Source organism: Tamandua tetradactyla, chromosome 21, assembly GCF_023851605.1.
Source record: "Tamandua tetradactyla isolate mTamTet1 chromosome 21, mTamTet1.pri, whole genome shotgun sequence".
Lineage (NCBI taxonomy): Eukaryota > Metazoa > Chordata > Mammalia > Pilosa > Myrmecophagidae > Tamandua > Tamandua tetradactyla.
The window spans coordinates 4,448,070-4,471,486 of record NC_135347.1 but is presented as its reverse complement, the minus strand read 5'-3'; the positions used below and the strand labels follow the sequence as shown (position 1 = coordinate 4,471,486).

Genomic DNA, 23,417 nt, shown 5'->3' with positions numbered 1-23,417 from the left:
GTAATTGTATAAAATAAATAAACAACCAAATGCTTTATGAAATTGAACCATTATCTGACCAGCATCAGAATTATGTGATATAACTCACAGTGTTCATTTGCTGATATAAAAAGAGACCAAGTACTAAATAAATAGAAGTTGAGAAGTATAATGTATTAAAACACATATTTAAAAAAAACACTAAAGAAATAACTCTAGGAAAATTACAATAATGATCATAATAGTGGACATTTATTCAGTAAATTAAATATTTGTGCAAATTTTTTTGTGAGCCCTGGGCACTGTTAAACTGAGGCCTTAGCAGTAAAGCAAGCACATAAAATCCCTAACTCTCATGAGACTAATAGTCTAATAAGGGATGGTAAAACGTAGATGGTAAAATATGTGAGAAGGTGAAGAATACTTTGGGAATCGTATAGCAGGTGGGAAGGGAAGAGAGACTATTGGGAAGTTCTGAGCTGGGTGTTCAGAGAAGGACTAGCAGCTAACATTTGACATTTGAGAAAGACTTGAAGGAGGCCCTAAGAAGGGAGCATGTCTTGGCATGTTCAAGGAATAGCAAGTTGGTCAGAGTGGCTGACTCAGAGACAGTAAGGGGGTAGTGGGAAGAGAAGGAGTTCAAGAAGTAAAGGGTGGGGTGGGATGCTGCTTCAGACTGTGATTACTTTGTACCAGAGACTATAAATCAGATGTCTAATTTATTTTTCACAACATCCCTTGAGGTAAGTACTATCATTAGTCCCATTTTACAGGTGAGAAAATTGAAGCTTAGAGTAGTTAAGTGATTTGCCCAAAGACACATGGCTAAAAGTGGTAGAGCCAGGATATAAATCGAGGCAGACTGAATTCTGTGTCTGTGCATTTCACTACAGCACTCTATAGCCTGTCCAAAATGTATACACTGTTTTAAGATCATATCTCTTTCATAGTTCAAGACACATATACAGTGTAGCATTCTCCGTAGCTGCCACTGACTCTTACATAGACTTCTAACCTATGTTGTTTAAGAACAGGTGGTTCTTTGTGACATTTTAGCTTCTATATCATTTTTGGTTTAAATTCAGCATGGGGGCTTTGGCTTGGAATTGTCTTTTTTTTTCATATACTATTCTCTAATAAAATATCATTACACACGAATACCCATACTTTCAAAAGTCATATTGAATAATGTCAAGAGAGGAATGACTATTGTTTAATGCAAGTGAGGTATTAATAAACAGAAGAAAAAGTTTGTTTAAAATTTTAGTGACATGTTACTCCAATACCTAAGTGGCTCATTCCCTTAAATTATATGATTTCAGCTGAGATAGGGAGCAAAAGAGGACACAGGTAAGAAGTGAGGGCAGGTGTAGAGGAAGGAAATATTAATTTCTTCTCTTCTTGTGTGAGAAGTGGACATTTTTCTATGTTTGGGCCTGTATGAAAGTGTTAGGAGTTTAAGGTGTTAGAGTATAATTGGAAGCCAGGTGACAGGTTTTTCAAATAAATTATAATAGGAAAATTGCTTTAATAGAAGGATTATCCATGATAAAGTTAATAAATCTTGGGCCATCTATGCCAATTATTAGTAATACTAAAAAATGCATATTTTGACTTTGTTTCTTTGTAGTTCATACTGCCTTTAAATACACTGCAAAAGTATGTCATCTCTAGAGTATTATAATTAAAATTCCTTGTCCCAGTTACTTTTATTTGTGATATGAAATGTTTTTAACTTTTTTATTGTATAATATAACATATACAAAGCAAAGAAAGAAAAAAGCAGTAATTTTCAAAGCATTCTTCAACAAATAGTCACAGAACAGATCCCAGAGATTGTCATGGGCTACCATTCCATCATCTCAGATTTTTTCTTCCAGCTTCTCCAGAACACTGGAGGCTGGAAGAGATATTTTTATTTGTGATATGAATTTAACAATAATTTCCATTTTATAGTAAACTTGATTAAAATGTAAGAACTATAAGGAATTTTACTTTAACCTGTAAAGCTAACCTCTCTTAAAAGTTTGAGGTGTTTATGAATTTCTACTTTTCATCCACTTATTAACCAATTAGATTAAGGTTGCACCTTAATATGGTCTTCAAATTTAATCAGAAACTAAAATTGCCTACATTTGACATTAGGAACTTATATAAGGGCTCAGAGAGAAATTTAGCTATAATGCCATTATAAAAAAAGACCTCAAACCAATAACCTAACTTTACATCTGGATGAATTAGAAAAAGAAAAGCAATCTAAACCTAAAGTAAGTAGAAGGAAAGAAATAATAAAGATTAGAATGGAAATAAATGACATAGAGTATAGAAAAACAAATGAGAGAATCAGTGAAACCAAAAGTTGGTTCTCTGAACCTGATAAAGAATAAAAGAGGGAAATCACAAATAACTGAAATCCAAAGTGAAGGGGGAGGCATTACCACTGATCTTGCAGAAATCAAAAGGGTAAGAGAATAGTATGAACAATTAATTCTATGCAAACAAATTAGATAATCTAGAGGAAATTGACAAATACCTAGAAGCACATAAGCTACTGAAACTTACTCAGGGAGAAATAGAAGATCCCAATAGATCTTTAAAAAGTAAAGAGATTGACTCAATAATCAAAAATCTCCAAAAGAAAGAAAAATCCAGGACCAGATAGCATCACTGATGAATTCTACCAATCATTCAAAGAAGAATTAACACAAATCTTTCTCAAACTTTCCAGAAAATAGAAGAGGAGGGAACTCTTCCCAACTAATTCTATTTGGCCAACATTACCCTAATACCAAAGCCAGATAAAGATACCACAAAAAATAAAACAATAGGCCAATATCTCATGAATATAGAATCAAACATCATCAACAAAATACTAGCAAATTGAATTCAGCAGCATATTAGAAATATACACACGACCAATTGGGATTCACCCCTAGATTGCAAGGCTGATTCAATGTAAGAAAATCAGTCTATGTAATATACCATATTAACAGAACTAGGAAAAAATCATGATGTTGTCAATTGATACAGAAAAGGCATTTCACAAAATCCAACATCGTTTCAACCTTTCAACACTCAGGAAAATAGGAATAGAAGGAAGGTTCCTCAACATGGTAGTTTAGTTTCTTAGTTGCTGAAATAAGTACCATACAGTGGGTTGGCTTAAACAATGAGAATTTATTGGCTCATGGTTTTGAGGCTACATTAATGTATCAGCAAGGTGATACTTTCTACCAGAAGACTATGTTGTTCTGGGGCTAGCTGTTGGTGATCCTTGGTCCTTGGCTTTTGTGTAACATGGCAGTACATATGGTGGCATCTTCTTTCTCATCTGGTTACCACTGACTTCCAACTTCTGGCTGTTCCACCATGGATTCTCTCTCCGTCTGAGTTTCGTTCTACTTATAAAGGACTCTGGTAGTTGAGATCAAAGTCCAACCTGAAACAGTTGGGCCTTACCACAACTGAAGTAACATCTTGAAGAAATCTTATTTACAATGGGTCTGCACCGATCAGAATGTGGACTAAGACCAAGAACTTCAAGAACTTTTCAAAGCTGGGATATACAATTTAATCCACCACAATAATAAAGAGGATGTATGAAAAGCTCACAGCTCATTTTATACTCAGTGGTGAAAGTGTGAAAGCCTTACCCCTGAGGTCAGAGATAAGACAAAAATGCCTGCTTTCATCACTGCTAGTCATTGCACTGGAAGTTCTAGCCAAAGCAGTTAGGCAAGACAAAGAAATAAGAGGCATCCAATTTAGAAAGGAAGCAATAAAACTATCTCTATTTTTAGATGACATGAGCCTTTATATAGAAAATCCCAAAGAAATCCCAAGAAAGCTACTAGAACTAAAATTCAACAAGATTACAGATTAAAAGATTAACCTGCAAAAGCCAGTTGTGTTTCTGTACCCCAGCAAAGAATATTCTGAAATGGAAATCAAAAGATTTGTTTCATTCAAACAGTAGCTCCTGAAAGAATAAAGTACTTTGGAGTATATTTAATCAAGGAGGTAAAGGACTTGTACACTGAAAATTATAAGCACTGCTGAAAGAAATTAAAGAAGACATAAATAAATAGCAAGACGTAAATCCTGTGTTCATGGAAAGGAAGACTTAGTATTATTAAGATGTCAAGGCTACCCAAAGTGATCTACAGAGTCAGTGCAGTACCTATTAAACCCCCAGCAGTATTAGTTACAGAAATGAGAAAGCTGATCCTCAAGTTCATGTGCAGTTACAAGGAGTCCTAAATAGTTATATCAGTTTTGCAAAGGATTCAGGAAGTTGGCTATCTCACAATTCCTGATTTCATAACTTACTATGAAGTCACAGTAATGATAACAGTGTGGTACTGACACAAGAACCTACATAGAGGCTAATGAAATAGAATTTTGGAGTTCAGAAATAAACCCATACATCTATGCCAACTGGTTTTAAAAAATTTTTTTTTGGCATGGGCAGTCTCTGGGAATTGAATCTGGCACTCTAGCGCAGCAGGTGAGAATTCTGCCACTGAGCCACTGGTGCACTGCCCTATGCCAACTGATTTTATTTATTTATTTTTTGCATGGGTAGGCACTGGGAAGCAAACTTGGGTATCTGGCATGGCAGGTGAAAACTCTACCTGCTGAGTCACTGTAGCCTGCCAACTGATTTTTGATAAGGGTGCCAAGTGCATTAATTGGAGAAAGAACAGTCTTTTCAACAAATAATGCTGGGAAAACTGGATATTTACTTGCAAAAGAATGATGTTTGACTCCTACCTCATGCTATATGGCAAAAATTCTACATGGACCAAGGACCTAAATATAAAACCAAAGACATAAAGCTAAAAAGAACGAATGGGGGAGCATTCATAATCTTGGATTTGGTAGCAATTTCTTAGATATGACTCCAAAAGTATCAGCAACAAAAGAGGAAATAGATAAAACAGACTGCATCTAAATTAAAAACTTTTCCATATCAAAGGACACTATTAAGAAAATGAAAAGCCAGCCTATAAAATGGGAGAAAATAATTGCTAATCACATATTTATCAAATATGTGGGTTTAATATCCAGAATATACAAAGAACTGCTACAACTCAACAACAAACAACAACACAGCAAACAACAAAGCAACAACACAATTGTAAAAATGGGCAAAGACCTTTAATAGACATTTCTCCAAAGAACATTATATAGATGGTCAATAAGCACATGAAAAGATGACATATTTAGTCATTAGGGAAATGAAAACCAAAACCACATTGAGATAACCAGTCTACACCCACTAGGATAGCTGTTATTTTATAAAAACAAAACAAAATATGAGGATGTGGAGAAATTGGAACCCTTATACATTGTTGGTAGCATTGTAAATGGTTAAGCCACTGTGGAAATTAATTTGGCTTTTCCTCAGAAAGTTGAAAATAAAATTACCATATGACTTAGCCATCCTTCTTGGTATATATCCCAAATAACTGAAAGCAGGGCCTTGAACAGATATTTATATAGTTTTTATAGCAGCATTATTCACAATAGCCAAAAGGTGGAAGTAACCCAAGTGGTCAACAGATGAATGGATAAACAAAATGTGTGTGTGTGTGTTTGCAATGGAATATTATTCAGCCATAAGGAGAAATGAAGTTCTGATACATACTACAAAGTGGATGAATCTTGAAGACTATGTTGAGTGAAACAAGTCAGACACAAAAAGACAAATGTATGAGTTCACTTTTACTAAATACTTGGAATAAGCACATTTTATAGACAGTAGGTTATAGGTTCCCAGGGGCTAGGGATAGGGTGGGATGCTGTTGGGAGAGGAAGAGGGAGTTGTTGCTTAATGAATGCAGCAGTTTGAAAAAAGTTGGGGTAATGGACATTGGCAATAATAGGAGAATAATGTAAATGTAATTCATTCTAAATTGTGTACTTGAAAGTGGTTAAAATGGGAAATTTTGAGTTGTATATATGCTATTGTAATAAAAAGTTCAGAAAGAATTTATATAGATAGGTAAATTAATGCATATATATATATATATATCTGCCCTTTCCCAACCATTTAGAGTAAGTTTGGGAGACATCACATTTCTTCAACCTGAAATACTTTGGTGTGTCCTCCCTAAAAATAGAGACTGTTTCTTAAAAAAATCACATAACAGTAATCCAAATCAGAAAATTTAATATTGATACAACACTATTAACTAATCCATAGTCAGTATTCAAACTTCATTTGTCCCTCAACTGATGAAAAGATTATCAAAATTATCAAAACACATCAAAATGTGTTATATCCATGCAGAGGAATATTCTCAGCCATAAAAAGGGATGAAATGATACATGCTACAACATGGATGAACCTTAAAAAAAATTACTCTAAGGGAGCCAGACACAAAAATGTATGATTTCATTTAATTGAAATATATGATCAGCAAATTCATAGAGACAGAAAGCAGGTTGTGGTTGCCAGAGGTTAGGAAAAGGGGAAAATGGGGAGTAACTGCTTATGGGTATGGGGTTTCTTTTTAGGATGATGAAAGTGTCCTGGAACTAGATAGTGGTGATTGTTTCACAACACTGTCAGTGTACTACATGTGACAAAGGTACATTTTCTGTTGTGTATATTTTACCACACACAAAAAAAAGGAAGCCAGAAAACAAATGGAGGATTTTTAAAGTGTCAAAAGAAAAAAAAAAAAATCAACCCAGAATTCTATATCCAATAAAAACATTGTTCAAAATGAAAGTGAAAAAGACATATACAGATAAACAAAAACCTGAAAGAGTGCATAGCTGGCAGATTGGAGAGAAATTGATAAGTACGTGAAAACTCATATATACAAGAAGAAACAAAGAACACCAGAAATAGTAAATGTGTGACTAATTAAAAGACTACATGATTATTCTTTTACTTTCTTTAAAACATGGCCATTTGAGCAATATTTATAATACTGCATTGTGGTTTATAACATATGTACATGTTTTATAGATGAAATAACATCACAACAGGATGAGGGGATATATTCCAGGTAAAATGGCAACTACTGGAATTGCTTTTTCTTTTTCCTTTCCCTTTGGAGAGTGATGTAAAAGCAATCTGGGTGCTCTATAGTGAATGAAATTTAAGGAGGAAGGAGTCAAAGCAGAGTTAACATAGAAGATTCTTGCCTTTGTTGAGGAAAAAGATGAAACTGCAGCTTAAACTAGAGTGTTTATACAGATTTGGTGAGAAATTCATAATTTAAGGTTATGTTTTAGAGGCCAAGTTGGCAGGGAGTACTGATGGAGAGAAAGAGAACCAAGAAGAATAGTTCCTGTAATTTGGGTTTGAGCATCTAGTTTTTTTATTCCTCACTCAAGAAGAAAACAAAAAAATCACTTTTTGGCAAGTGTTACAAACAGCAATAGCTGGGCGGGCCGCGGTGGCTCAGCGGGCAAAGTGCTTGCCTGCTATGCCGGAGGACCTCGGTTCGATTCCCGGCCCCAGCCCATGTAACAAAAACGGAGAAACAGAATACAATAAAACAAGAAAATGTTTAAAAAATGTTTCCCTTTCTTCCTTCCTTCCTTCCTTCTATCCTTCCTTCCTTCTCTCTGTCTTTCCTTTAAAAAAAAAAAAAAAAAAAAAAAACAAACAAAAAAAAAACAGCAATAGCTTTAATCTTCCTTTTTTTTCCCAAAGCCTTGATTCTCAGTTCTGATATAGAATTTAGGAGTAGATGAATAATTAAGAGAAAATCTGTTTGCTAGATTATATGAATTACTATTTTAAAAAATTAAAAGTAAACTAAAATAATATGAGTTTGAATAGGGGAAACTGAAAGCATTCTGTAAGTTTGTGGCATCTGTGAGCATGGACTATGTAGTGGTACAATGAGTTTACTTGGCTTTTTGATAAGTCAGGAAGAGCAAAAAAAAAAAAGGAACAATGAAATGTAACCTTTAAATGGGCAGTTTGAATTAATATATAATTAATTTTTCTCTTTTGCTCATTGCCTGTACGTTTCGTGGTACATTTTTTTCTATTGTTTCACTTTTATTCTGCTTGTGTCATTGAATTTAGTGTGAATCTCTTTTAAATAGAATATAGTTGAGCCAGATTTTTTTATCCAGTTGGCCAATCTTTGCCTTTTGACTAACGAATTTAATCCATTTACATTTAAAGTAACTGCTGATAATGAAGGACTTTCTTCTGCCAATTTGCTTCGTTGTGTTTGTAAGTCTTATCTTTTTTGACCCTCAATTTTTCCATTACGGCCTTATTTCATATTTATTTGATTTTTTGTATTATACTGTTCTAGTTTGCTAGATTCTGGAATGCAGAAACAGAATGGCTTTTAAAAAGGGAAATTTATTAAGTTGCTAGTTTACAGTTCTAAGATTGTGAAAGTGTCCAAATTAAAGCAAGGCTATAGAAATGTCCAATTTAATGCACCAACAAGAGGTTACCTTCACTCAAGGCTGATGAAGTTCAGGGTTTTTCTCTCAACTGAAAAGGTACATGGCGAACATGGCAATGTCTGCTAGTTTTCTCTCCAGGCTTCTTTCTTCATGAAGCTCCCCAAGGGAACATATTCCTTCTTCATCTCCAAAGGTCTCTGGCTGCGTGGGCTCTGTGGTTCTGGCTCTCTTGTGGCTCTGAATGCTCTCTCCAAAATATTTCCTTTTTTAAAGGATTCCAGTAAACTAATCAAGACCCACCTGGAATGGGTGGAGGTACATCTCCCTCTTAACAAGGTTAACGCCCACAATTGGGTGAGTCACATCTCTGTGGAGATATTATAATCAAGTTTCCAGTCTACAGTACTGAACAGGGTTTAAAAGAAAAGGTTGCTCCCACAAATTGGATCAGGATTAAAACATGGCTTTTCTAGCACACATAATTCTTTCAAACCAGCACATATACCATTTGAGTTCTACCTCATTTCATTCTGTAAAAATTTTCTATATCTTTTCTTTGTGGTTCCTATGGCACTAAACTTTAACATCCTAAATCTATAACAGTCATGTTTGATTTGATACCAACTTAACATCAATAGCCTACCCAAACCCTATTCTCTATTTCTGTGCCCCCACCTTTTTTGTTATACTTGTAACAAAGTATACTTTATATCTTACATGTATTACATTATGTTCAAAACCATAGATTTATCATTATTTTTAATGCATTTGCATTTTAGAACCTTAAGAAGTAAAAAATGGAGTTGCATACCCAAAAACAACATAATAGAACTGGCATTTATAATAACCCTTATAATTACCTTTACCAAGGTCTTTTTATTTTAGTGCCAATTTGATCCATGTGTAGTGTCCTTTCCTTTGAGTATGAAGAACTCCTTTGGCATTGTTCATAGTGTAGATGTAGAGGTGATGAACCCCCTCAGCTTTTGTTTACCTGGGAGTGCTTAATTCTCCATCATTTTTGAAAGAAAATCTTGCTGGACAATTGTTGGTAATTGTTTTCTTTCAACTCTATTTTGTCCCACTGCCTTCTTGCCTCAGTGGTTTTTGCTGAGAAATCAGCACTTAATCTAATTGGGATTCACTTTTACATAATTGTTGCTTTTTTCTGGCAGCTTTCAGAACTCTCTCTTTGACCTTGGCATTGGACATTTGGATTACTTTGTGTCTGTGCATCATTCTGTTTTAGTTTTTAGTATTTGTATTTTGTTGAGCTTTTTGGTTATGTATATTCATGTCTTTTGGTAAATTTGGAAAGTTTTCTGCCATTATTTCTTTGAATATTCTTTTTGTCTCTTCTCCTTCTGGGACTCCCATAATGCATGGATTGGTATGCTTGATAGTTTCCTACAGGTTTCTTAGGCTCTGTTTGCTTTTTCTTATTCTTTTCTCTTTCTGCTCTTCAGCCTGAATCATTTAAATTCTGTTTTCTTCAAGATCACCAGTTCTTTCACACAGCTCCAATGTGCTGTTTAAACCATCTGAAAATTTTCATTTCAGTTCTTGTCCTCGACTCCAGTAACTCTGTTTGGTTCCTTTTTAAACTTTCTCTTAGACTTTCACCCCTACCATATGCTCTTGTATGACTTAATGCTGGTTGTCCTTTGCTTAAGGCTGCTTTGAATTAATTATTTCTTTCACTGCATTAATTGCCTGCTATTGCTTCTCTGCAGTCAGGACAAATTCTGGGAGGGCAGTTTGAGACAGGTTTCCTAGTTCATGCTTTCAGGCGTTCATCAGATAGATTGGCACTGATAACAGGCAGCCCAGTCTGTGCATAAATTATTCTGCTCCTTCTGGAACAGGGTTAGGGACCCACAGTGCCTCAGGGAAGGGTTGGAGTTGGGGGCTTTCAGGGGCTCTAGGAGCTGCACCTACTCTTTTGCAAGCCACTTTTTCTTGATTTGGCACTTACTCAGTTATTGTCACCCTTTAACTGTTTTTCAGTTTTGAGGAAGATGGCTTTACCAGCTTTTTGCTAGTTGTTCAAAGATTCTGTGGGGGAATAGTACCTGAAGCATCGTACGTTACTGTGTTGGTTGCTTGGTCACTATTTTTTTTTTTTTTATTGAGATATACTATATAGTCACATATAATATAATTATCCAAAGTGTACAGTCAGTGGTTCACAGTATCATATAGGCATGCTTCATCATCACAATCGATTTTTGAACATTTTCATTATACCATAAAAAATAAAAATAAGAATAAAAATAAAAGTAAAAAGAACATTCAAAATATCCCACAACCCCCATACCCTCATATTGTTTATTTTTTTTTTGTCTTATTTTTTTTCTTACTCATCTGGCCATACATTGGATAAAGTGATTGTTAGTCACAAGAGTTTCACAATCATCATATGGTCACACCTTAAAAACTCTATAGTTACACAATCATCTTCAAGAATCAGGGCTCTAGGATAACTAACTTGCTTTTTGAGATGAAAAAAATTGCAGATATTTGGGTTGGAATCCTGCCTTCCGCCTTTTAGCAGCAGAGTTTTTGTTTAGTTACCTAACCTTTCAGAGGCTTAATTTCCTTATTTGGAATTATTTATGTGTATTTTTCAGCTTAATTGTCATTTTAAAATATCATATGAATGAAGCATTGACACACACTAGGCTGTTAATATGTTAATATGTTAGTTGTGTTTATATGATATATATATTCCCAAAGGGCTAAGTTTTAATTGATTTTTTACATATCTTTAAAATTTATTTGAAGGACCTGTTTAGAGGAATCTTTAATTGTACCTGTTGTAAGACAAATCACACTTACTGTAAAACTGATTTCTTTAGTTGTTCCTAGGAGGGTTCCCTATAGTAAGGATTCTTGGCGTTGAGGAAAAACATCCATTTTCAAACAGGCCTTTTTGGTTAGTGCTTAAAAAAATGTGAACATTGTTTAATAGGGGCAGAGTTACCTTTGGGAGAATTTTTTCATGTAACAAAATTGTTCAAGAAGTGAGGTGGTGTTCTTTAGTTACTGTGTTTCAAAGAGAACTCCTTCCCTGTGACTTCTATTGCTAGGTTGTGAAATGTACTTCTAACTCTAGATATGTCAGTTGGTGAAAGAACACAAAGAAAGGAATTATGAGGGTAAGGAGCCTTTCAGACTGAGTTTCAGTAGTCAAAATGATAGGCTTATTTTACTAGCTTATATTTGTAACTTGTATTTTTAAATACTTTGTAAGTTAAGAGACTAATCTGTTCTGGGACAGCCAAATAGGTGAAATTATCTTATGATCATGGCTCATTGGCAGTGTGATAACTAAAGGCCCCCCCCCCCCCCCGCCCCGGGTGGAATTCAAAGGGAAATTACCTTTTACGTTGATTTACTCTCCTTAAAAAAGAGTCCTACTGGAGGTGGTAATACATTTTGATATATTATTTAATCTTTTAAACTATATGCTGTAATGTACAGGTTTTACATATATATTGATAAATTTATCCATACATATTTCATGTTTTTAATGCTGTTGTAAATGGTATTGCTTTTAAAATTCAATTTTCATTTGTTCTTTGCTAGCATAAAATGTAGTTGTTTTGAAGTACCGACTTTGTCTTCTGCAAACTTCACTTGTTCTAATAGGCTTTTTATAGATAACTTAGGATCTTTAATATGCACAATCAAATCCTGCTACCTGTAAGGAAAAATAGTTTTATGTCTTTTTCTTACCTTTTTTTGTATAAGCGAGAGCTTCCAATACAATACTGAATGGATATCAATGTTGAAAAAAATGAATGTACACCCTTAACCCACACCAAGGCAATAAAAAGTAACAGATGACCTACATATGCTAGGACATGGACAAATCTTAGAAACATTATACTTACTGAAAGAATCCAGAATCTGTACTGTATGATTTCATTCATGTGATAGTCTATAAAAGTCAAATCTTAGCTCTAGTGGCATAAGTGGTTGCTGAGGCCGATGCAGCTGGAGGTGGTAGGGGTGGAGATGGTGAGGGTAATTGGAAAGAAGCATAAAGGAGCCTCTGGTGGTGGTGGAAATTTCATTTGGTGGTAACTCAGTTGTGTATGTTGTCAAAACTTACAAAAATGTACATTTATTATGGGTGCATTTTATTATGTGTAAATTATACTTAAGTAAGAATAGGTTTCTGTTTCATGGTTAAAAATCTGGCTGCACTTCAGTCCTCTGCTAAACTTTTAAAAAGGTACATTTCCTCCACCCTCCTTTATACACAAAGAATCGGACTCTCCAACAGTGAGGCCTACTTATCTGAGTTTTCAAAAAGTTTTAGAAGTGATCCTGATTCTTAGCTGGAGTTCAGAAGTACTTTTCTCTTTGTATTACTTATTCTTAAAGCTCCCTAGGACATATTGAAGTGAAATTTTAGTCATAAAAAGCATTATTGAATTTTTTCATGTTATTCACATCCCTAACTTTCATTAATAGATATAGAAGGGACTTTTGGTCTACTTGATCCTTATGGAGAACTTTGCTCTTTTTTTTTTTTTAAAGGAAAGACAGAGAGAAGGAAGGAAGGATAGAAGGAAGGAAGGAAGGAAGAAAGGGAAACATCTTTAAACATTTTCTTGTTTTATTGTATTCTGTTTCTCCGTTTTTGTTACATGGGCTGGGGCCGGGAATCGAACCGAGGTCCTCCGGCATAGCAGGCAAGCACTTTGCCCGCTGAGCCACCGCGGCCCGCCCAACTTTGCTCTTTTTCATAGTATAAACATATTGTTATAACAAGAAGTACAAGAAAGAAAAGAATTCTCTATTATACTACGTTTCTGAGTATATGAAATGTGAAGTTGAAGTCCCTCCTTCATTCCTCCAGTCTCATATCCATGGTTACTAATTATTTTATGCCTATTTTCTAGATATTTTTGTATGCTTATAGAAAAGGAATATAAATCTAGTATTATATATTTTCAAATATTCATTTATCTGTATGTTTCTGTATATGTGTTGAGTGCCTGATCTGTGCCAGCCAAAGTAATAAGTTCTGAGGATAATGAACTCAAGAAACACTTGTCCTCCTGCAGCTTGTATGGTGGGAAGGTAGATATTGATTAAATAATATCTACCTATATCTCTCTATCTAATAAACACAAATATTTATTTTAAAACTATTAGAAGAATTTTATGAGAGTATGTAGCAAAAATTATAACCGTTTCTAATGCTTTCATTGTAATTCAGATCTGGTTGCTTTATGGAAAGCATTTAGTACTGCTCATAGTATAATAATTATTATTTGGATAAAACATCCTCTTATTAAAGTACAAATTTTCTTTCATTTTAGTCAGTCATTATTTGTATTATTTAAAATACATTTAGAAATCATGAGTATTGAACTGCAGTAAAAAAACTGAAATATTTGGTCAGCAAATATTTTCATTCAGTTATATGCCATACAATATTTTGTATAGCAGCTTTTTGTTTTTGTTTTTGGTAGGAATACTAACCTTCAAATTGGTCAAATAGTGTTTTTATATTACACAAAATACTAATTACATATAATGTGAGATGAAAGCTTTGTGCTTATTAGTTTAGAAAATGTAGGTTAAATTAAGTTAAACATTTTTAGCTCTAGAGCTTCTTAGAGCCTTTAATATATTACATTCTGAATCTTTAAGAAATAACTATATTACGTAGTGATTTTCTATTTGACCATGAAACTTGTTTTCTTGGTTTAAATTTCTATGAATAAATATCTGAGGAGATAAATCTGTCATTAGTATCTAAAAAATCATATTGGCATATTTTAAAGATGTACGATAGCTTAATATAAAATGTTTAACTAGACTTAATTTTATCACTTATAGGCACTAGATATAAATTTTGCTTATATGTTGAATTTTTGGAAATTAATTTCTTCATAATGAAAAAGCTAATTCTCCAGTCTTCCTTAACTGGTAAAGGAAAGTGATATTTTGTTTCTCTTATATTTCAGAACAAAGTAGAAGGGATGATTTAGAAGCTTTAGGTCACATGTTTATGTATTTTCTGAGAGGGAGTCTTCCTTGGCAAGGCTTAAAGGTAATTGCTTTTGTATTTCTTTATTAAATTTTACAAAATGTTACTATATACTAAGATCCTCTCTTCCAATGAAGTAATTTGCAATTGTTACCTTCTCAAGGTTTGTTTTTGGTTTCGTTTTTGTTTTAGGCTGACACATTAAAAGAGAGGTATCAGAAGATTGGAGATACAAAACGAGCTACACCAATAGAAGTGCTGTGTGAAAACTTTCCAGGTAATGAATAATACCAAACTGATGTATGTGTTTATAAACTGAAAATCAGAACTGTTAATTTTCATTACTTAAGTTCATAAATGCTTTTTTCCTTGTCTTAAAAAAATGAGCTCTGAGCTCAAATTATGATTTAAAATATGCTAGCATTTTATGCATAGACCCCAGGAGCAATTGTACATTTGCTTTACAGGTAGTAATAATAGAAGAAAATCCCACTTTGTAATAGTGTTGACCAATGTCAGCTGAAGTAATCCTTTCTTCAGTGATATACTTTTAATAAGTTAAACTGTTTGCTAAAGAATATCAAGTTTAACATTTTTATTTACAATGTTATTCATTTGTGTCTCAATATCAAACTCATAAGGTTTGATATTTACTGGTTCTCCTATTCAGTGTTGCATTATTACTGTAATAACATAGCAGCAGTAGCATAACTTTAGATAGCTTTTTCTCAAATTGCTTATATTATTTACTGACAGTAAACTTAAAGCATAGAAATAGTACAAAGAAAACTGCCACTTAAATTATCAAATATTTTGAATTACTGTGTTTTATTTTATAATTTGTAGCCTTTTAAAAAATTGAAATATATTAGTTTGCTATTTAATCAACTTGTTTATCATTTTTAGAGAAGAAACTTTGGTTCGTGTGGCTTATTTATTTATTTGTATGCTATATTGTGGGGGTCATAGTTCATTCTTTTTCCATGTGAGTATCCCATTATTGCAGCACCATTAGTTGATTTTTTTTTTGTTTTTGGGGGGAAGTGCATGGGCTGGGAATCAAACCCAGGTCTCCTGCAAGGCAGATGAGAATTCTGCCGCTGAACTAACCTTACACCCCCCACATGGCTTATTTTAAACTTTTTATTTAACTGTGTATATTTCTTTTTTGTGATGACATCTAGAACTGGAAGTTTTTTTAATTGATTGATGGTACTAGCAGTTTAGGTATAGACAGATTGACTCTCTTTCCTTAGAAAGCCTGAATTAAATTACTGCAGAAAAAAATGGAAGTACCAAAATAAATTAGCCAGGTGATTAGCTGACTGGAAGCTGGAATAATAGGAGGGACCCCCTGTGAAGAAGTTTACTAGATGGTTGCTCATTGAGCTGTGCATGATCTTGTTCTTACTTGTTCCTGTGAATGAATAGGAGCAGGAAAGCAGCTGGGTGTAATCTAGCATTTCTTTCTATAATGATTATCTTTGCTGATAGTGAAACACTATTTTACTAATTGCATATTTTACCTTCCTGCTCCCCCTTGTTTTCTTTCTGGAAAGTATGACCTTTTAAAAATACATATTTAATACTTGGGAATTATGTTGGTGTGCAGCTTTATAGATTATCAAATAATTCCTAATTATATGACCAAAAAATAAAAGGTGTACACTGCTACTGTGTTATGCTTCTGAGATCTGTTTTAGCTTTATTTTGATAGCTAAATTGATCAGAACACTGATTATAGCCAGGGTTAAGAATTTGAATCCTACATTGGTCAGTTAATATATGTCACAAATTCCAAAGGGAACCCAGCAAGCCAGTACAAGCACTTTTATTTATGGTTATTCCCACCAGTATTTTAAAGAATTTTTAAATTTATGAGCTGAATATGGTGCTCTGTGACTGAATAATCATGCATTAAGGTGCTGATTCCGCCTCTAATCCTATCTGAAGTTTCTATTATAAATAATATTATAAAATAAAAGTGTTAACCTTTCCTAATGGAATGAAGCAAAAATAATGCTTGTTAAGCTAAACCCTTCTTTTGTCTCTTTCTTTCTTTTCTTCCGTTTTCCCTTTTTTATGTCATTGTAATCACACTCTGAAAATTTTAAATTATAATCGTATCTTGTACTTTTAAATGTTTTTTGTAGTACAGCATAGATTTAGACATTAAAAAATTTTTAAAAACTGTAGAAAAGTATAATCAGAATAATTTTTATTTCTTTTATAGAAGAAATGGCAACATATCTTCGTTATGTAAGAAGGTTAGATTTTTTTGAAAAACCAGACTATGACTACCTAAGAAAACTTTTTACTGACTTGTTTGATAGAAAAGGATATATGTTTGATTACGAATATGACTGGATTGGTAAACAGTTGGTGAGTACTCTATGATATATAATAAAAGGTTATTTATAGTATTCAGTTTCTTTTTTTAATTATTTTTATTGAGTTATTTTTCATGTACCATACAGTGCATCCAAAATATACAGTCATTTGTTCACAATATCATACCATAGTCGTGTATTCATTATCATGATCATTTTTAGTATATTTGCATCACTCCAGAAAAATAAATGAAAAGACAAAAGAAAAAATCCATACAATCTCATACTCCTTACCCCTCTTGTTTCATTGACCACTAGTATTGCAATCTACTCAATTTTTTTAGCCCCTTATATCCCCCTATTATTTATTTATTTTTTATCCTTATTTTTTTACTCTTCTGTCCATACCCTGGATAAAGGGGGCATCAGACACAGGGTTTTCAGAATCACACAGTCACACTGTAAAAGCTGTATAGTTATACAGTCTCTTCAAGAATCACATCTTCTGGAATACAGTTCAACAGTTCCAGGGTACTTCCCTCAAGCCACTCCAATATATACCATAAACTAAAAAGAGATATCTATATAATGTATAACCATAACCTTCAGGACAACCTCTTGACTCTGTTTGAAATCTCTCAGTCACTGGAATTTTATTTTATCTCATTTCTCTCTTCCCCCTTTTGGTCAAGAAGGCTTTTTTAATCCCATGATGCCGGATCCCAGTTCCTCCCCAGGATTTCTGTCCCACGTTGCCAGGGAGATTTACACCCCTTGGAGTCATGTCCCATGTCGAGGGGAGGGCAGTGAGTTCACCTGCTCAGTTGGCTTGGTGAGAGAGAGACCACATCTGAGCAACAAAAAGAGGTTCTCTGGGGGTGACTCTTGGGCATAGTAGGCTTATCTTCTCCTTTGCAGAAATAAATTTCATAGGGGTAAGCCCCAAGATTGAGGGCTCAGCCTATTGAATTGGTTTTCCCCACTGCCTGTGAGAATATCAGAAATTCCCCAGATAGGGAAGTTGAATATTTCCTCCTTTCTCCCCAGTCCCCTAAGAGGGCTTTGCAATGCTTTTTTATCCTCTGCCCAAATTACTCTGGGATATATCAGGATATCACACTAACCTATATAAACCAACAAGATCTCATTCACTATTCAAGAGCCCATGTAATTACGGTGTTCAAAGAAACTGACCGTACAAGTTAAATTAATGTGCTACCAAAAATATAAATTTTGTACAAAATAAACGTCTGTTCCTTTGGTCTCATACAGAAGTTGAAGTTTTAAAATATAGACCATATCATCCTTTACCCTGTACTCTGATTCAGTTTCTTTTTAACAGTATATATCCTTCAATGAAAAGAGTTGAGAATTAATAATATTTTGAAGCATTAATTGTATTTCCTTTTTATGGACATTTCTTAAGATACCATGATACTAAGTTATTCTTAGTTATTCTTTGAATTTTGTGAAAACCCTACATTTGGACTCCCTGGTTTTTAGAGAAATGAGTTATTTTGAATTTTTTCATTCCTGAATTAGTTCTTGTGTCAAGTATACTTTTTTTTGTGTAATATTTTAGTGATTTTATAGGTAAACAATTTTTTGTTTACTCTTTTCATCTTTTAAAATAGGTGTAATTTATTTTTCTGGCTTATTTTGCCTGGCTTAAATTTATTTTTTAAAATAGGTTTTAATTATGCTAATAGTTTTAGATAATCTTTTAGAATGGTTGTTTCTTATAAAGTAGAGCATGCTCAGGTTTTTAAACATAAATTTAAGTTTTTACAACTTTTAAAAAAAGTTGTGTTCCAAATTGTAATTGAGTGGATGGGTGCTTATCACTTTAAAGCAAACGTCACTAAATTCTTTGAAGAGGTGACTCCTAAAAAATAAAATGTTTATTTTCACTAGTCTTTTTTTAAAAAAATAAATTAGAATGTCTTACAAGATTTACTTAACTTGTGGCTCACTTTTAGTGTCTGTGGTTTTTAGTTCTGTGGTTGAAACCACAGAACCATCATAATAAAATATTTTGAACAGTTAATTTACTCAAAAGTTTCATGTATATATTTTCAAGTCCAAAGTGATTTGCATGTATATAGTTTCTATAACATGAACATGAATGAACTTTGCTTAAAATTTTACATTAAAGTGTGAATTATATTTGAAAATTAAATTTTTTCATAAACCTCTCTTTGAGTCAAAACATTGACAATAAGCAATTTTATAAGTTCATTAGGCATCGTTTCCTTAGCTTTCTTAAAATAACTTATTCTGTTTATGCATTAGCTTTGGAAAGGAGACCTGTCAACAAATATGTTTTCATTGTTTGGTTATGAAAAAGTAACCTAGGAGTAAAGACTGTATTAGAAGTTCTTTTTTTTTTGCATGGGCAGGTTCTGGGTCTCTGGCATGACAGGCGAGAGCTCTGCCTGCTGGACCACCGTGACCCATCCTAGAAGTTCTTTTGCAGATATAAAAATAAATATAAGTATCTAAGTATTTAATAAGTACTTTAAAGTAATTGTGTTCTACTTGCTTTAATTTGTTATTAGCTTTAACAGCAAATTTTGAGAATGAAACCTTTTCTTAAGGCTTGTATTTATTCAACACTGTCCTTTATTTTTCCCTTGATTGCTTTAAGCAGTAAATGATTTTACTGAAATAGACTGTATCGATACCAATTGTTACTATATTGTAGCCTACTCCAGTGGGTGCAGTTCAGCAAGATCCTGCCTTGTCGTCAAACAGAGAAGCACATCAACACAGAGATAAGATGCAACAATCCAAAAACCAGGTTTGCTGCCCTTTTAGAAATAAAACTTCTTAATTTGTTTCTTTATGAACATCTTCTGACAGTTTATAAATATATTTGATTTTATCATGTCCAGATGGTAGCTGTATATGCATGTACACATATGTATACATGTACATATTGGGGAGTTGAAATATATTTTTCTTCAATAGATAAAATAGAGTATATGCATACACATATTGAGTGATTAAAATAGATATTTTTCTCTTCCATAGATACATTATCTCCCCTAGTTTTCACTGTTTTTTTAGCCTGAGGAATAATCCTTTTCCCAAGAAAGACCAAACCATAGCTTATTTGTAGCTGCCTAATTATAAATTGTTAATTAGTAGTATGAATTAGTGTGAACTTTGGGCAGTATTTGATATTCTGTTAGAATGGAAGTATTTGGATACTTTGTTGGAATGAATTACAATAGTAGCTGATCTTTCTAATCATAGTCTATTTTAGTTCAATAAATTACTTACTTAATTTCTGCTACTTGGTAGCTAGTAGAATCTACAAGAAATGACTTTTTAATGATGGCTAAAAGCAGTGTTGGAGTTAGAGCTCACTCATTGCCTCGAATCAGACATACCTGGATATGATTGACCCTGGGCAAGTTAATTAATCTCTTAAAGCCTCAGTTTCTTCATCTGTAAAATAGAAATGATGCATGTTAATTCCTAGCATATGGTAAAGTTTCAATAAATCTCACCTCTTGTGTGTGGCTGGTCTTAATAGTACAATGATTATTATAATAGATACATAAATACATTAAAAAGCAGAATAAGCCATATTACACAAAGCAATAATAAGGTACTATGGAGGGTCTTTGAAATATGTGCAGATCTATAACAATTTTATGGAGAAGGTAGCTTTTGAGATGAGCTTGAAGAATGATGGAATTGTTAAAGGCAGATTAAGTAATAAGGTCATTTTGAGGAGAATGAACAGTATAAGATATGAAACAAGTTTAAAAATGTAGAATTTGTTTTTAACAAGTAGTCAAATTTGTTTGGAGCAGAAAGTAGGTAGAGGGGAGTAGTTCATGCTAAGAAAGTTTATCAAGAATGAGGAATTCATGTCTCCTAGGTAGGTGATGGAAAGTTGTTGAAATGTTTGAATAATGCTTTCACCTCTCTTTTTTTGTAAAAAGAATCTCTTTTGAGGCCATCTTTGCCATAAAAAATTTTGTTGATATCCTGAATTAAAATAGAGTCCTCATAGCAATATCTGGTGATGACCCTTTTTACTTTCATATCTTTATGTTCTCAGGGTGCGAATGAGGGTTAAAACAGGAGGTAAAATCCAAAGGAAAGTTCACAACATTAAAAAACATAGCAAAATAAAATACTACATTTTGGGGGGTATTTAACAATACTGTGCTATAAAATACAGCCATTTTAAAGAAATTAGTTATAGAATTTTGCCTTGGGGACAATAAAGGGTCTCATATATAAATTACCTCAAATAGAAATTACGATTAGTTGATAACTTGAGTATCTTGATAAGATGCTGTCTGTATAAAGAAATGGGTTCAGAATTGAGACTCATAGTTAGAGGTTTTGTAAGTAGAGTAAATTTTTTATATGCACTTGTAAGATCTTCAATTTGTGTTTTCTGATTTTCTCTACTTGAGCTTTTATGTATTATAAGTGAAACTCTTCTTTTATTATTGAATTAAATTATAATTTAAATATTTTAGAGTTCAATTTTCTACATGGTTTAGACTTATCTATCTAGCTAGATTGTAAGCTTAGTGAGGCTGGGAGCCATGTTTTTCTCATGTAGTTAGTGTCAAACTAAATATAAGATCTCAAATATTTTTTTGATTTCAGGAAATTCTTTAGGATAGGGTCATATATTGAATTTGATACAGGAACAGACCTCATGATAGGAAATTTGTATCTAGAAAAAACTGTTTTTCTATACCTGATGTAGTAAACAGTTTAAGTTTTATGAGAAATCCACATACATTACATTCTCAAAGAAAAAAAGGTGATTCTGTCAAATGACTGAAACCTTTGTAATGTCCCTAATGTAATGACCTAGAGTCAATGATTGAAGTTTAGGGGATCCTGAAATTGTATTTAAAATGTTAGATGCATATAAATGTTTATTCTGAGGAAAGCATCTATAGGTTTTATATCTTCTTAAAGAGGTCCATGACCCCCAGATGTTGTCTTTTACCCTGGGTATGTGTCTCAATTTTACCATCGTTTTCATTTGTTCATCTTGTCTAGATTTGATTTCATGTAATTTATTTCAGTTTAAGATACAAATCTGTTAAATTCTGCTTATGAATTTGGAGAGTTAAATGAAATGACATAATAGAACTACCATAATTGTTGTGATGCATACTTTCAACAATTTTCTTCATGCTGCAAAGAATGTAATTTGGCATTGTGTGCAATTCAGTTTAGGAAGCTTAGTGTCAGAACATTTATTCATTGTGTCTGCTTGAATTTAACATCTCCTCCTTAAAGGTGCTCTGGCCCCAGTGTGCTTGGGCTCAATCTGCCCTCTAAACTCCTTGTTATTGTGTATATGTTTAGTTCCCTCAAAAACAGAGATAGAATACGAAAAAATGGAGAATTGGATATGTCATATAAACTCGTTCAAACCACTTTTTGTATCATTTCTGGAATTAATTGCACAGCAAATGTTTTCTTCTTTTTTTACTGTATTTAGCTGAATTTTATCTAGCAAAGAGGCCCACTGCCTTCTGCTAGAAGTGGAACATACTAACACTAACTCATACTCTGAATCTTGAGATAGATTGGCTGCCGATCCTTGTTCAGGAGTGTGATGGGCCTTTAAATCTCTAGGTAGATCTACAAGTCAGAGAAACTTAGAACTCTATAAGGAAACCATAGCTCATCTGTGTGCTTAGGAACTTCTAGGGCAAGAAATGATCTGGCTGGAACTTTAAGCCAGCAGAGACTTTGAAATATCCAGAAATACTCTTTGTTGGGGGAGTCAGGGGAGGGGGGTACCTGTCTTATTACTTGACATTTTGTAGCAAGATTTTCTAGGCTTTGGTTGAAAAAGAAAGAAAAGATCAGGGGAAACTTTAGAATATACATACTTGTGATATGGAATGGGAAGAGTTTGAATCCCACTGTACAGTACTCTCTGCTAGCTCCCTGACCTCAGGGAAGTGTTTAATATCTCAATGTCCTTATTAGTAAAACAGGGTGATACCATCTATCTCAAAATGAGATAACACATATAAGGCAGCCAATAGAGAACCAAACATGGAAAAAGAACATAAGTATTGTGTTCTTCCTCCTTCTCTTTAGTAGTGCTATCAACATTCCTCAATCATAGCAGACAATCTCTATCAAGCAACTACTCTTAATTCTGCTAGTAGATTATTATTATTTCATGGTTATAGCCATGCACATTTGCTGAAGGGTCTAACATTGGTTCCTTAATTTGAACCAGATAAAAAGGCAGATCAAGGAAACAAAAGGATTGATGTATATAGGCTTGTCACTGTTTTTTTTTTTAATGTGTTTGTTTTGTCATATCTCCGTAATCTACATAGAGCTTCTCATTTTCCAAAGAACTTTTCTGTTTTCTCGTATTATTCTCACAATCAGCAGTAGGGTATTCAGCAAGAGAGAATTTCTTTTAGAATCCTAAGTATGACTGTTTAAGGGCTACCTTTTTTACCTTGTTGAAAGTAGCTCCTCATCAGAAAAACAATAGGGACCACTATTGTAAGAAAATGTAATAAATGTTTTTTTGATGCATTCATGACTTATTTGGAGTGCTTTCTGTGGCACATCATTTTTACCTTCCTTGTTCTTTAACTTTGTTTATAAAGTTAGAGGATGGAGTCTATGAAGTCCTTTCACTTCTAAAATTCTATAGTTTTATTATTTTTTTTTGTTGATCA

General features: G+C 33.3%; 1 protein-coding gene across 13 annotated transcripts in view; it reads left to right on the top strand.

Annotated features, from left to right (window-relative positions):
- The window catches only part of CSNK1G3 (casein kinase 1 gamma 3), a 111,394-nt gene that overhangs the window by 67,681 nt on the left and 20,296 nt on the right, over nt 1–23,417 (top strand). For 9 of the 13 annotated variants that reach the window (XM_077138795.1, XM_077138797.1, XM_077138789.1 and 6 more), the window contains exons 7-10: nt 14,361–14,446; nt 14,576–14,660; nt 16,617–16,765; nt 19,418–19,513. In XM_077138795.1, coding sequence (XP_076994910.1) covers nt 14,361–14,446; nt 14,576–14,660; nt 16,617–16,765; nt 19,418–19,513 — 416 coding nt within the window. The remainder of the gene's footprint in view (nt 1–14,360; nt 14,447–14,575; nt 14,661–16,616; nt 16,766–19,417; nt 19,514–23,417) is intronic. The other 4 variants (XM_077138798.1, XM_077138796.1, XM_077138802.1 and 1 more) reach the window with 1 other exon arrangement.